This window comes from Bactrocera neohumeralis, chromosome 2, assembly GCF_024586455.1.
Source record: "Bactrocera neohumeralis isolate Rockhampton chromosome 2, APGP_CSIRO_Bneo_wtdbg2-racon-allhic-juicebox.fasta_v2, whole genome shotgun sequence".
In the NCBI taxonomy this organism is placed as follows: domain Eukaryota; kingdom Metazoa; phylum Arthropoda; class Insecta; order Diptera; family Tephritidae; genus Bactrocera; species Bactrocera neohumeralis.
In genome coordinates this window covers 45,768,377-45,783,893 of record NC_065919.1, presented here as the reverse complement: position 1 = coordinate 45,783,893, position 15,517 = coordinate 45,768,377, and the positions used below count along the sequence as shown (strand labels likewise).

At 36.1% G+C, this 15,517-nt stretch overlaps 2 protein-coding genes and 4 non-coding genes across 6 annotated transcripts in view; 2 read left to right on the top strand and 4 right to left on the bottom strand.

The window, feature by feature from the left end:
* The window catches only part of LOC126751333 (uncharacterized), a 47,235-nt gene extending 40,087 nt beyond the window's left edge, over positions 1–7,148 (top strand). The window contains exons 3-4 of the mRNA XM_050461520.1: positions 5,494–5,604; positions 5,679–7,148. Of these exons, the coding sequence (XP_050317477.1) occupies positions 5,494–5,604; positions 5,679–5,905 (338 nt within the window). The 3' untranslated portion in view covers positions 5,906–7,148. The remainder of the gene's footprint in view (positions 1–5,493; positions 5,605–5,678) is intronic.
* The window catches only part of LOC126751317 (uncharacterized), a 224,040-nt gene that overhangs the window by 80,602 nt on the left and 127,921 nt on the right, over positions 1–15,517 (bottom strand). The window lies entirely within an intron of this gene.
* On the bottom strand, positions 2,897–2,968 carry Trnap-ugg (transfer RNA proline (anticodon UGG)). The gene has a single exon. It is a non-coding gene; the product is annotated as a tRNA-Pro (tRNA).
* Positions 3,372–3,443, bottom strand: Trnap-ugg (transfer RNA proline (anticodon UGG)). The gene has a single exon. It is a non-coding gene; the product is annotated as a tRNA-Pro (tRNA).
* Positions 7,233–7,304, bottom strand: Trnap-ugg (transfer RNA proline (anticodon UGG)). Its single transcript has one exon. It is a non-coding gene; the product is annotated as a tRNA-Pro (tRNA).
* Trnap-ugg (transfer RNA proline (anticodon UGG)) lies at positions 14,561–14,632 on the top strand. The gene has a single exon. It is a non-coding gene; the product is annotated as a tRNA-Pro (tRNA).

Genomic DNA, 15,517 nt, shown 5'->3' with positions numbered 1-15,517 from the left:
CTTGGTACACGTATTTCTTGGCTCCATAAGAAGGTTAAGTTGGAAGATGGGCAAAATCGGCCTACTGCCACACCCACAAAATGGCGAAAACCGAAAACTTATAAAGTGTCATAACTAAGCCATAAATAAAGATATTAAAGAGAAATTTGGCACAAAGGATCGCCTTAGGAATGGGCATATTTGGACGTAATTTTTTTGGAAAAGTGGGTGTGGCCCCGCCCCCTAATAAGTTTTTTGTACATATCTCGGAAACTACTACGGCTATGTCAACCAAACTCTATAAAATCGTTTCCTTCAGGCATTTCCATATACAGCTCAAAAATGGAAGAAATCGGAGAATAACCACGCCCACCTCCCATACAAAGGTTATGTTGAAAATCACTAAAAGTGCGTTAACCGACTAACAAAAAACGTCTGAAACACAAAATTTTACGGAAGAAATGGCAGAAGGAAGCTGCACCCAGGCTTTTTTTAAAAATTGAAAATGGGCGTGGCGTCGCCCACTTATGGACCAAAAACCATATCTCGGGAACTACTTTACCGATTTCAATGAAATTCGGTATGTAATATTTTCTTAACACCCTGATGACATGTACAAAATATGGGTGAAATCGGTTCACAACCACGCCTTCTTCCAATACAACGCTATTTTGAATTCCATCTGATGCCTTTTCTGTATAATACGAGTATATACGTTAGGAACCAATGATGATAGCGGAATAAAACTTTACACAAATACGGTATTTGAAAAATTTGTAAATGACGGATAAGAAAATCTCGATTATCACTTTATCATGTGAGAGTATAAAATGTTCGGTGACACCCGAACTTAGCCCTTCCTTACTTGTCATTATTAATTTTATACATAAAGTTGAAACTTCTGAATCACGTTTCGAAAGTTTGCAGCTTGTTCCCTAAAACTTTATAAATTGAAGTGATGGACATTCTCATTTAATTTTATTAAAATATTAAACATAATGACCAAAATTGTATATTGGGTATGTAGCCAAGTGGGGATATGAACTGAATACAACCATATTTGGAACTAAGTTGCCATTTATCACATACTATATGTTGTAATACATCCTGGAAGCTTTCATTGAAGCCGAACATCGTAGAGAGAGCAAAAATGGCATCGATTGCCTTATACTTCAGGAGAGGACCCATTGGCAAAGGTGCGGTTTCTCACCGAAAGTGGTGCTCTGGCTCTGACTCTGCAACACCATAGTCAAGCCCATTATGTTTTTTGGAGTTTTTATGTGGTGGAGGCCTCTTGAAAAGACCACACTTGCAAAGAAACTGAAGAGCGTTCTACGGGCGGCGCTCATCAGCATGTGTGGTGCACTATGGTCCACTCCAACAATGGCACTTAACGCCATCGTGCACGTAGTGTCCGTAGACATCGTCGGAAGGTGTATGGCTGCAAAAGTTTCTATCAGACTGAGAATCTGGGTTGTTAAAAGAACACGTATCTGAACACGCAGATATCATTACACACTTTGACTTCATATCGGATCACTTGGACCATGGAGTTGCTAAACCGAACTCTAGCGGCTCCTTCTATGTCCATATACTGACGTGGGAGTCGTGGGTGGGAAGAAACTGATGGGTCAAAGCATGGTGGAGGGGTTTACTGTCAGAAGCTCTCTATCAAGTCCAGCTTAATACTTCCTGACTATTGCAGTGTCTTCCAAGCCGAGGTTGCAGCCATTAAGGTAGCAGTAGATCTACTGCTCCGGAGTGCAACATCCTGGTTGCTCGAGGAGTGCCTAAACTCGCTATCAATAACAATAGCGGAATCGCAGCCTTTTGGCCCAAGATCGATCGTAAGAGATCTAGTGATCTCTCTGCCCTCAGTAAGGCTATCATCTCCCTAGTTGTAGCGCTTTTAACAGGTTATTATTGCATCTGCAGAAGCTGTATGGAAGAAGATAAGGAGGAAACAAGAGAGCAACACTTCCTTCTTGATTGTCCCGCGTTTGGAGGTCAGGACTTAAACACTTGGAAGCGCATACCTTCAGACATCTCACCGAACTAGCGGGAGTGGAAATTAAACGACTGTGCAAAGCATTTTGCTAATTTATAAGTTCGAACAGTTCTATGGCTTCGCAAAGGACTACATATAGCGATCATTGATCAGCCATCTAACCTAACCTACCAGTCGAACTTCTATAACTCGAAGTCTCTCTAAGTCGAAGTTTTTTTTTGGATTGTGGCTATTCTAGTTAGGGAAGTTCAACTGTATTAGAACTTATTACTGGCATGAATTTGTCAGTCGGAAGTCAACACTGGCAGCCCTTTTGCTACAATTACCACCTCTTTTGCTATAATTTTAATGACTTACAAGTCAATATCATGCGAATCCAGTCAATACTTTATTCCATAACTCATTTAAGCAATTACACATCTAGAAAAAGAAAAAAATTATACAATGTTATAATAAAAACTCTAACTTCGGCTGCCCCGAAGCTATAACAGTCTTCACAAAAGCATTTCTTATAGCATAAAAGGGTATAGATTTTAATAGCTACACCTATACTGGACCGATCTGAACAATTTATTCGAACCACTATATAATTATAACGCTGCTTTGAACAATAATCTATACCAAAATTCGTGAAGAAAGCTGGTCTTATATGAAATCTAAGGACTGGACTTTGATTGATAATTTTCTGTAGGAGTTATATCCTATAGTGGTCCGATATCGACGATTTAGCGGTTCTTTTTAGGGAGTCCGACTTTTACTTCGGGATGTTAATATACTCTGTTCAGGGTATAAAGATTTATATAAGATTCAATCGGCACTTTTGTGGTACGAGGTCACGAGAGATCTACATACACTCGGGTCTTTACTAATTAGAAATATTTAAAATAGAATTTTACAAAATACTCGGTCGGGCTCAACCGGGATTTGAACCCGGGACCTCTCGCACCCAAAGCGAGAATCATACCCCTAGACCATTGAGCCGCTTACTTTAAGCCGAATTCGATTTTTTTTCATCGTTTTGGATATAATCAGCAGGTTTTCTTTTTCACAAATTTACAATTTATTTGACAAAATGTGCAATTTTCTGGACAAAAATAATAAAATTGCTTCTTTTTAATTTTGTTAAGAAAATAATATTATTGTAATAATACTATACACATACATATATGTATATATAAGGGTTTTTATGCACTTTAAAAATAGGTATTTTTTAAATAATTTTGGACCATGATAGAGATGAGACGGAATGACATGTTAGGTTCCGAATTGGAACTTATTCGTTCAAATATAACTCTGAAAACATGAGAATTAACAGCACGAGACCATGCCGTTAATGTATTTCAAAAACGGTAGTTGGAAAAAAATTCAAATAAAAAAGTAGTTCGGGCTCAACCGGGATTTGAACCCGGGACCTCTCGCACCCAAAGCGAGAATCATACCCCTAGACCATTGAGCCGCTTAATTTAGACCAACTTGCATTTTCTTTTGGCTCAAATCTCGGCCTTCGTTGGTACTCATCTTCATCAATAGTTTTGCTGGCTTTGCCATGCACGCAATAGTTTATTTATCTGTATATTTGTATTTGTTGGTGCATTAATTAAAAAGTGAAACTTCATGTTTTCAAACTTGTTTTTTGGTATCTTCTTCGTTCGTTTTAACAAATGTACGTTTTGATAAAAGTTATGGCACTTGATATGTGTATGTTTGCACGTGGTGGAATAACTGTTATAGTATAGCAGCAAATTCCAATTTAATTCATAAACAAAAACAAGTTTGTTTCCACTTACAGAAACTATAGGTCTCATGTGCATTTTGTGCCTCTGAAGATGTGTTTCGTTCTTGCAATATGGGCTGCTCTGAGTTATTATGTTTTCGGCCAAACATCTCACATAATTATTACGACACGATAGATGGCGCCGTTGGCAATAAATATAACAGCCCATATTTACATACCAACTGATTCAACTCATAAGCAATATTCCAACCAAAAATATATCGAAAGATTTCACTGAAGTCTAAATATCTATAAAACGTGGGATCTAAGTAGAGGTACTTTTTTCAATATCATTTTTTGAGATATCACGCGTGAGTCGTGTCAAGCCATCATGTTATTTTTCTTCAGTATTGTTTGGCATATCATCATGGAAGACTTACGACTGAACAACGTTTACAAATTGTTCAACTTTATTACGACAATTCACGTTCTATAAAGAATGTGTTTCGCGCGCTTCGCTCAACTTATGGTCAACACGTCGAGATCTTAAATTGAGATCGTATACAATACAGCTTGTGCAAGAACTGAAACCGCTCGACCTTTCCAAACGACATTGCTTCGCACATTGGGCTCCTGAAAAGTTCCAAGAAGATCCGACACTTTCGAACCAAACTTTGTTCAGCGATGAGGCCCATTTCTGGCCCAATGGATATGTAAACAAGCAAATTTGCCACATTTGAGACGAAGAGCAACCTGAAGGGATTAAAGAGCTGCCAATTCATTAAAAAAAAAATAACGGTTTGATGTGGTTTGTGGGCCGGTGTAATTTGGTTAAATGAAGCTTAAAATATCACCTTTCCAACATTATATGGTATGACACAATGTGACTGGCAGCACTGGAGATATGCGACTGCAACGACATCTATTGACAAAATACGAAAAGACTTTTTCGACTACCCAATATTTGATGCCTGAAATTGAAGCCCAATGGTTTTATTGAGAGAACACATAAAGATAGGAGAGTGAGAAGATAATTTTACGTTTTGGGTCTGTAGATTGGTCACCAAGATCGTGTGATATCCCACTGTTTCTATGGGTATATGTGAAGTCTTAAGTCTATGCGAACAATACCAATTCGATTCAGGTCTTGGAGCAAAACATCACGGGTGTCATTCCGCAGTTACCAGTGGACATGCTCGAACGAGTCATAGAAAGTTGGACTCAACGAATGGACCATCTGAGACATAGCCGCGGCCAATATTTGTAAGAGCTAATCTTCAAAAAATAATTGCCAAAGAATATTCTTTCGAATGAAAATAATTATTCCTCATTAAATTTGATGTTTATGTGTTTTTTAATTGAAGAGGTAGGAACCCTCGAAATGGGTCAACCTTTATGTATAGATGTGTATATTTAAATTATGGCTTTTCAACGGTTGGTTCTAAAACTAGAATTTTCCAAGAAATGGCCTGTGTCGTTGTACGTTAGAGGGTTAAATTGATTGAAAACTATACACAGACAATATTTGATTAGATCTACGATAAGATATCCAATCTTTTCGAACTGTAAACCTGATTTTCTAGACTATTTGACTTGTTAAAATTTTAAACTTTATATCGCGAAAATAGCATACGTCATAAAAAAAGCGCATTTGAAAGGGTTTAAAATCAACATTAAAATAAAAAACTCGTCCCTTAAGTACATTGATTATTTAAAATATTTAGTACTCGTAAATGCGTATATTGTAACATATGTTGTTGTTTTATAACCGGTCACTATCCACTCATTTTAGGCCGTCCCGGTGTCGACTATCCCATACTCTCAGCCATTCCATACACGAATTTCTACTGCGATGAGCAGCCATATCCGGGCTTTTTCGCCGACATGGAAACCAGGTGTCAAGGTAAATATACCAGCATTAATAAGAAATATATAAAACCAAATTGCAATTATTTTATATATATCTTTTCATTTCAGGCTGGCACTATTGCGACATTGATGGACGACAAGCCTCCTTCTTATGTCCAAATGGCACACAATTTTCACAAGCCGTCTTTGTGTGCGATTGGTGGTTCAACGTCCGCTGTGATCTGTCGCCACGTCTTTACGCTATCAATGCACGACTCTACCAGCGCCCCAAGGTGAATCCTACACGACCACATCGCATCATTACGAAGGAGCTGGTCGATGACATCTTCAATTAAGCGGTACTGGGTGACAGCAAAGATAGTAAAAAAAAAAGTAGCACGAAAGAGACAAAAAATGAAGGAGGAGAGAGGGAGATAAAATGCGAAAAAGATAGATATGTGAGGCAAAATAGAGAGAAAAGATGAACGAGAAAGAGAGAGAAAATGATAAATAGAGCAAAAATAAAGAGATATAAAAAAAGAGAAACAGAGAGAAGAAAGGAGGAAAGATAGAGAAGAAGGTTATAAAGGGCGAGAGAGAAAGAGAGAAAAAATTAAAAGAAAGAGACAAAAAAAGAAAAAGGAAGTAAGATGGAGAAAGAGAGGGAGAAATAGAGAGAGAGAAAGAGAGAGAGAGAGAGAAAGAGAGAGAGAGGAAGAAATAGAGAGAGAGAGTGAGAAAGAGGGAGAAGAAATGAAAAAAACGAGAGTAAAATGCATTGCCAGATGAAAACAAGTGAGGGAAGAGCGCTTTAGCGTAGATTTGTGGGCTATGAGGGTTATTTAAGTTAAAAAAAATTCGATTTCAAGTATTGAGTGACAAAATATCCAACGGTGCATAGTATTAAAATGAAACTCAAAAATGTTGCAATCCTAATTCGGTGCAATCGTGAGAAGTGCAGTTACAAAATATGCTAAGAATATATTTTAAGTACATCAAGTGTATATTTAGTGCTCTAATCATAAATCGGAACTATAAATATGTAATGGAGTGTTACATAAACTATTTTTTAGTAAATAAATTAGTATTGATCTACATACTTTCTAATGTAAAATATTATGAAACCAATAATTTAGCATAAAAGTGTGTAATATAAAAAGATAATTTTAGTTTTTTAGTTTAATATTACAAAAAAAAACAATATTTAATACTATTTTTAGTGAATTTGTATATAGTTATATAGCAATATAATCAATGTGTCTTCCATCGCGGTCAACTGCTTGCATTAACGTACAGATACATAATATTGTATGCATAAATATTTAGTATTTATATGTATATTTTAACTTTAAATGCACATATTATATTGTCTATATAAACACACTACTCCTTCCTTTCCCTTCTCATTAAACATTTTGTCACTTTGTAGTTTCATTGCATTTAATTTATATTTTAAGTTAAACTACTCTCCTGTTTAAACTATTCTGCAGTTAGTTTAAGCCGTTACCTGGTTTGAAATGTTGAATAAAACTTATTAGCGAGCGCGCAGATATTTTGTTTTTAACTTTGTCTATTTAATAATATTTTTTGTTTTCAAAATGCCGCTTCTCTTCCGTTTTGGTCAACAAATTTAGTCAAGTGTTGAAGGCCTTGATATTTTCTTTTGAACAAAAATATCGAGCTGGGCTCAACCGGGATTTGAACCCGGGACCTCTCGCACCCAAAGCGAGAATCATACCCCTAGACCATTGAGCCGCCTGATTATAGTTAACTCATATTCCCTCTTGTCACCCAGTAAGCAAGAAATGCTTTTATTTTTGGACTTTTAATTTATATAAATTATTTTCTTCTTTGTTTATTTCTTTATTATACCACAATTTACAATTGTTTATCGATTTTTAAATACTGGTAGTTTTTTTTTTTTTTGTATAAATTTTGTTTGGAGTAAATTTTTTTGATTGAAAACAAATTTTGGCGCTTCGTATTATTGTATTGAAATTATAATTTGTGTTGAAGTTTTATATTTATTATTATTTTTATACTCTCGCAACAAAGTCACATAACGGTTGTTTGTAAGTCCCAAAACTAAAAGAGTCAGATATAGAGTTATATATACCAAAGTGATCAGGGTGACGAGTAGAGTTGAAATCCGGATGTCTGTCTGTCCGTCCGTCCGTCCGTCCGTGCAAGCTGTAACTTGAGTAAAAATTGAGATATCATGATGAAACTTGGTACACGTATTTCTTGGCTCCATAAGAAGGTTAAGTTCGAAGATGGGTAAAATCGGCCCACTGCCACGCCCACAAAATGGCGGAAACCGAAAAGTGTCATAACTAAACCATAAATAAAGATATTAAAGTGAAATTTGGCACAAAGGATCGCATTAGGGAGGGGCATAGTTGGACGTAATTGTTTTGGAAAAGTGGGCGTGGCCCCGCCCCCTACTAGGTTTTTTGTACATATCTCGGAAACTACTATAGCTATGTTAACCAAACTCTATAGAGTCGTTTCCTTCAGGCATTTCTATATACAGTTCAAAAATGGAAGAAATCGGATAATAACCACGCCCACCTCCCATGCAAAGGTTATGTTGAAAAACTCTAAAAGTGCGTTAACCGACTAACAAAAAACGTCAGAAACACTAAATTTTACGGAAGTAATTGCAGAAGGAAGCTGCACCCAGACTTTTTTTTAAAAATTGAAAATGGGCGTGGCGTCGCCCACTTATGGACCAAAAACCATATCTCGGGAACTACTCGACCGATTTCAATGAAATTCGGTATGTAATATTTCCTTAACACTTTGATGACATGTACAAAATATGGGTGAAATCGGTTCACAACTACGCCTTCTTCCAATATAACGCTATTTTGAATTCCATCTGATGCCTTCTCTGTATAATATATACTTACATTAGGAACCACTGATGATAGCGGATTAAAACGGATAATGAAATCTCGATTAGTGTTCGGTAACCAAATGATGATAGTCGTTATTTTTGTTGGTCTTCATTTTTTAACTAAAATACAAGTGTAATAGTTTTGATCTAAATATGTATCATAGATATAGGGTTATATACATATATATAATAAATCTTTTTTAAAAAAACGGTGACATTTGCTTTTTTGAAGATAATTTCATTTAAATGTTGAAATATTACAAATGTTATATATTCATCCCGAAAAATGCACTGTTTGGTGTGGTTTGTACGCTGGTGGAATCATTGGACCGTATTTTTTCGAAGATGCTGTTGGACGCAACGTTACGGTGAATGGCGATCGCTATCGTTCGATGCTAACAAACTTTTTTTGCCAAAAATGGAAGAACTGAACTTGGTTGACATGTGGTTTCAACAAGATGGCGCTACATGCCACACAGCTCGCGATTCTATGGCCATTTTGAGGGAAAACTTCGGAGAACAATTCATCTCAAGAAATGGACCCGTAAACCAAGATCATGCGATTTAACGCCTTTAGACTATTTTTTGTGGGGCTACGTCAATCTAAAGTCTACAGAAATAAGCCAGCAACTATTCCAGCTTTGGAAGACAACATTTCCGAAGAAATTTGTTGCCCAAAATTGGACTTTCCGAATGGACCACCTAAGACGCAGCCGCGGTCAACATTTAAATGAAATTATCTTCAAAAAGTAAATGTCGTGAACCAATCTAACGTTTCAAATAAAGAACCGATGAGATTTTGCAAATTTTATGCGTTTTTTTTAAAAAAAAAGTTATCAAGCTCTTAAAAAATCACCCGATATATATATATAAATCCGTCTGTCCGTGCAAGCTGGAAGAGCTGCAAGCTGCTTTTAGTAAAAATTTAGATATTTTGATGAAGCTTGATAAGCGCGTTCTTTGGCAAAAAAATAAAGACAAGTTCGTAGATGGGCGTAATCGGATCACAGCCACGCCCACAAAACGCCATTAACCGAAAACCCATAAAGTATCATAACTAAACACTAAATTAAGATATAAAGCTCTAATTTGGCACATGAGACCTAGACTAGCACATACTTGTATAGTATATTATAAGAACTCCTACCGACAGTGTGAAAATGGATGAAATCGGAAGATAACCACGCTCACTCCCCATATAACGGTACTGTTCAAAACTGCTAAAAGCGCAATAACTAAATACGCCAGAAACATTAAATTTTACCTCCGAGATGGTACGAAAATTGTACGATGGACTCGCCACTTTTTGGTGAAATCCCATAGCTGGGGACTCGACCGACCGATTTCGACAAAATTTAGTACGTGGCATTCTTCTCATATTCCTATGGCACGTTGTGAAAATGAGCGAAATCGGTCAATAACCATGCCTACTTCCCACATAATACAGTTTTAAATTCCATTTGATTCTTTCACTTTCCAGTATACAAATAATTAATATAACGGATTAAAAATTTGCAATAATAATTCTTTAAAGTAAGCCACCTTATGACAAAAAATTTGCAAAATCCAACCAAAACTGTTCCAAGCCCCCAAATACCGTAAACGTGGACTCCAATATCTATTGTTGACTTTTTACCGAAAATATCAGTGAATGTATGGGTAACACAATAGAAATTCAAAGATAATCGGGTCAATACTTCCCTGAGTCCCCGTATACCTCACTTTCGGGTGACCTTATGCTGCATATATCGGCCAATATTTGAGTTATCTCAGTTATCTCAATTATAAAGCGTGTTCTACTCATAACAGAGTATCTTTGTGCCGAAAATAAATAAAATTGGACGAAAACTTGACTTATCACCCATATAACTACTTAATATCAGGAATTTCGAACATCCGGCGGACTTTGCTCCATATGATTGGTGATTGTATATAAGGTAACTTAATGAAACCCAGGGAACAATTTTAGTATGTTAATCGGGTCGATACCACGCCAAATCCTATATACTACATAATGTTTTTCGTTTTTCTAACAAACCTAATGGTGAATATGTCAGACAGTGTATGAGTTATAAGTATATAGTATATAATTATATAAAATTGCTTGGATACCGATACTCTGGTTGTCATTTTACATCTTAAGGTATTTTCTTGGCTTTGCTTCCTGCAGGTTGCAAAAGTATAAAATGGTCGGTTGCACCCGAACTTAGGCCTTCCTTACATGTTTAAATTTTACTTTGTACAGGGGTTCGCTTGTATGGGAGTGATAACCATAAGTTCTCGTTTTTTTTTAATGAAAATGCAATTTTATCGCAAGGAAATGGTTACACATGAATTATTCGAAGTATTGCACAGCGTTTGTCACATCTTTTTCCCATCTTGCTTATGATGCTATCCAAGAATCAACCAATTTTTGTAGGTCGTCTTATTGTGGAACTGCTTCTGAGACCATATGTCATCGAACCGGTCGGTGCAATAACTGGGGAATATAGCGGGTGGGGTACGACTTCTCATCTAAGCATTGCCTTTCAGCAGAATCACTTTTTCGTGCTTCTCCTGGTATTGAGGTCATAATGATTACAAGTTCCTTATTTTTGAAACATTGCCAGCGCATGCAGTCGCTTTGAAATAGCTCACGGGTGTCTACCAATGCTGGAGCAAACTCTTCTTGGGTTTGGCTTGGATCATCATCGAGCAACGTCTCCAATTTACAGGTTTTCGGCCTTCCTTCGCGCGTGTGGTGGTTAATATCGAAATCGGCTGTTTCTCTTGGAACAGCACCTCCGTCTTCAGCCGCCGATTTCTTTGATTGAAAGAAAAAACTCAACACTCCCCGAAAATGAGGATTAATCGGACATATTCACACAACCAAAAGTAAATGGCACAAAAACAAAGTCATTAATTTGAAAACGCCGTTTTTTTTCTAGTTTAAGTATATAACATTTTGGATCATGGTTGAGACTAACTGCTAGAGCCATCTATTGACAAACAGCGGCAACTAAGCAGCGCACCAATAATTAGAAAACGAACAATTTTACAAATTGTTTACATTGTCTCATCATGTAAATCTATAGCTGACTTACATAAGTAGCATTGATTTCTACATATGCATGTTCGTTTCCACGCATGAAATTTTCCGTGTGTATTGTAATCGGAACGTTCTTATACCTTTAAGCATTGCCTGTGCAGCTTTTTCAGAAAGCTCTCCAATCGAAACCAAGGAATGTTTTATAACTTCAAAACCATGAGGTAAAGAGAGGGAGAAAAAATCAGGGATATTTGCCAACCAGTTGCTTTGCGGTTTCATGAGCATAGTCCCAAATTTTGCTGAATTAATCTTATGACTTGAAGACATGGCTTGCGACAAAGGTGAAGTTCTGAGTTAAATCTTTATCAATTCCAACAAGTATAATATCGGCTGATGCTTTGGAAGGCAAGTTTGACTTTGCTGATCTTAGGTAGGTTGCCTGTTAAATTTCGGGATTCAGGAACAGAAAAAAATGTGAATATTCAAAAATAGCTTTATTATTTTTAAAAATATTCTCCGTTAAGATCTATACACTTTAACATGCATTTGAAGCAATTATCGCAGCAATTTTGCCGCTTTGAATGAGGAGTATTTAAAATATGCGTTCTGAACGCATCAACCGCTTTTTGAGGTGTCGAAAAACGTTGACCTCTCAATTATTTTTTTCGTAGAGGAATAAGAAGAAGTTATTCGGGTCCAAAACAGGACAATACAGTAGATGACTCATCAAATCGATGTTTTGAGTGCTCAGAAAGGTAGTTGTTGCAGTCGAGGTATGAGCGTTCGCATTGTCGTGGTATAGAGTGATCCGTCATCGTCGGTTGGTTTTCCTGATTTCTTTAAATACAACTGGAAGCCAAATGGTCTGCACCACTTAGAATTTAAGACTCTACGTTGGTTCAGTGGTATGATTGCTTTTAAGATAAGATAAGATAACATATCTAATAAAACAATTCGTCAAAGCATGACATTTGGAGAAGATTTCCTAACTTAGTATGGAAAAAGCTGAAAAATGGGCTTTTTGATGGTCTCCAACTTCCACAATTCATGTATTTTTTATTTATCAAATTATGACTGTTCTGGAACGTATAGCTTAGAAAAGCTTCATGTTGATAGTCGAAATTCTCCTAGGTATCTATAAAATATGAAATTGTGAAGAAATTGTCCAAATTATACCGACAAACTTTAGGATTCTAAGAGCAACGTCAAGTCAAGTTAGATTATATTCGCAATCATTTGGATACATTTCCGGATAATTTAGATAATTACGGCGAGAAACAGAGAGAGCTCTAAAAGTTATGAAAGAAATGTGTCAAGGTCGATTGGATTGTTCCATTGGTTTATAACAGATTACTGCTGATCCTGATATTATTAAGTAGAAATTTATAAAGGAAGAACTCATAAAAGGCGATTAATTTAGATTTCGACATTTTTCTCTCCGTTTACTTTAATGCATGGTAAGTTTCCAAAACTAAACTGATATTACAATATATACAGTATGTCAAGAGGGTTTTCATAGAGTGAAGAAGTTTCTCTACGTCGTAGTTATTGGGTATTTTGCGCTACTCTTCCGATATTACGGTTTTCAGTTCGGCTCGATTCTCTGGACTCAGTTGAGATACTTTTTTTTTTAAATGCATCCACAAATTTTCGATGGAGTTCATGTCTGGACTCTGAGCTGGTGTTTCCATAACATTCCCACAATTATAAAGCACCACATCTTCACCGGTAAGTTCGGTTTGTTTCGGTAAGTTTTTAAAATACGTAATTATTGTCCAGCATCGATGGTATCCTCAATGAAGGCCAAAACTCCAATACCTTTACTTGAAATGCAGCCCAACATCCTGATCGATAGTTTACCAAACTTAACAGTAGGAATAATATTTTGATTTTTCAACGCTTTTAACGGTTTTCTCCATACCCTGTTGGTCCTTCATTATAGTAAAGTATCTCTTTGGTATCGTCACAGAATATTACATCATCCCAAAAGATAACTAGCTTTTCCAAATACAACGTAGCAAACGATAATCGGTTTTCTATATTCTTAACGGATAGCAGTGGCAACTTCCTTGCAACTCGTGATGCAACCTCATTCCGGTTAAGAAGTTGTCTTACAGTTTCATGGGACACAGTGACACCACACTCATTATGGAGATCAGTAGCAACGGCTCTGGTTGAAATTCGCGGGTGGTGGTTTTTTTGTTGTTGTTGTTTTTGTAGCGGCAGAATTCTGCCGAGTTGACAGTCCTTGATCGGATAAAAAATCCGGGTCCGTTCCGGTTTGGAGATTCACACAACACACAACCGACCGCAGCACATTTTTTCCACTAAACGATGGCTAAATCAAAAAAATTAAAACATTTAAGTAGTATGATTTCTGGAATTGAACACCTTCTGCGTTTCAAAAGGTAAAATCTTGGTTCCAGTGAAATACAGTACAAGTCAAAACACTTTCCAGACATACTGTATATATCTGTTGTTTTACTTACATGTTTTCTGGTTTTTGTAATGTAAAATGAAATAAAAGATTTAACAATAAACGAGAGCAAATATTACGAAAGCATTATAGTGCCATCAATTGTGAATATAAATGTTTCCAAACCCGCTCTTATATCTAAGGCAACAAAACCACTGTTGACTAGCACCATCTATTTTTTTTTTCGAAAATACGACTGTTGGTATTTCATTACAAATTAAAGTACACAAAACCATTATTAATTACTATTTACTAACGTCATTCTTTCTTACATTAAATGTGGAATCACTATAAACGTTCTTGTCGCATTGCCAAGGCACTGCTTTATCAACTTGCTTTTCTTATACTAACGCCTAAAAGTATGCAATATAAAGGCTTTGTAGTTTGATGAAACTACATCAAGGAAAGCTTTTGAATGATCTATGCAGATAAAATATATACTTCAATAAAGCTTCTTATAAATGTAAAAAAAAAATTTATTTTTACTTTTATTTCAAAAATGTAATTAAAACCCGAATTTACTTTCGTTTAAAATATCATTGCACTCTACTACGTAAATTCGGCAATTTACGGCATAAAACTGTAATTTGGCAGACTATCTTGCATGCGGCTCAATGGTCTAGGGGTATGATTCTCGCTTTGGGTGCGAGAGGTCCCGGGTTCAAATCCCGGTTGAGCCCAATTACTTTTTGGTTTTATTTATTATATTTCTAATAACTTGCACATTGTTTCAAAATGTTTAACATTTTATATTTATTTTAAATAATATAAGAAGTACTGGATAAAGCACATCTTCTTCTCGACTGGCCAAGCATCACATTAGGTAAGTACTTTTTGGCATTGTTTTACAGACGTTAACTCAACACAATTTTTCGAAAAAAAATTGGAACCAATCGTGCTTTCATTTTTCTTATCCCAAATGATCTTTCAAAATGGTTTTCACTGATCCTTCACATATTCCAACGATGCCAGTATGATCTCTGACTGTTAATCGTGGATTTTCAAGCACCAATTCCTTAATTTTATTGACTTGTTGATCATCAGTTGATGGCCGTCTTGGACGTGGTTCGTCGTCAACGCGTTCTTGAGCCTCTTTGAATAATTTGTACCACTCCAAAACACTTGCTCGATAAACCAAAACACTTGCTCGCGATAAACAATTATTTTTACCAAATGCTTTTTCCAAATTCGTATTAGAAAACTTTTTTTTTAGAACGCTTCGGTACCAGATATTTTTTTTGTAATTCCGCACACAAAATTTAATATTTAAGGAGTTCTTTGTTGAATAATTTATTTTTTGTTGACTCATCGTAAAAATCGCCGAATGCGCTTTATGTGTTTCAGAAAGACAAGCGTATACTAAACACTAATGATTATTTTGATGTGACATTTGGTGCAGATGTCACTGACTGTCATACCAATCTAGAAAAAAAATATTTTGTCGAATGGGTTTTCGATCAAAAATTTAAATTAAAGTCTTACTATTTTGTGCCTACAATAATAGTATTTATACTATATAATCCTATGTATGCATTTATGTTTATCTGTACCATGTTAATGGTCAT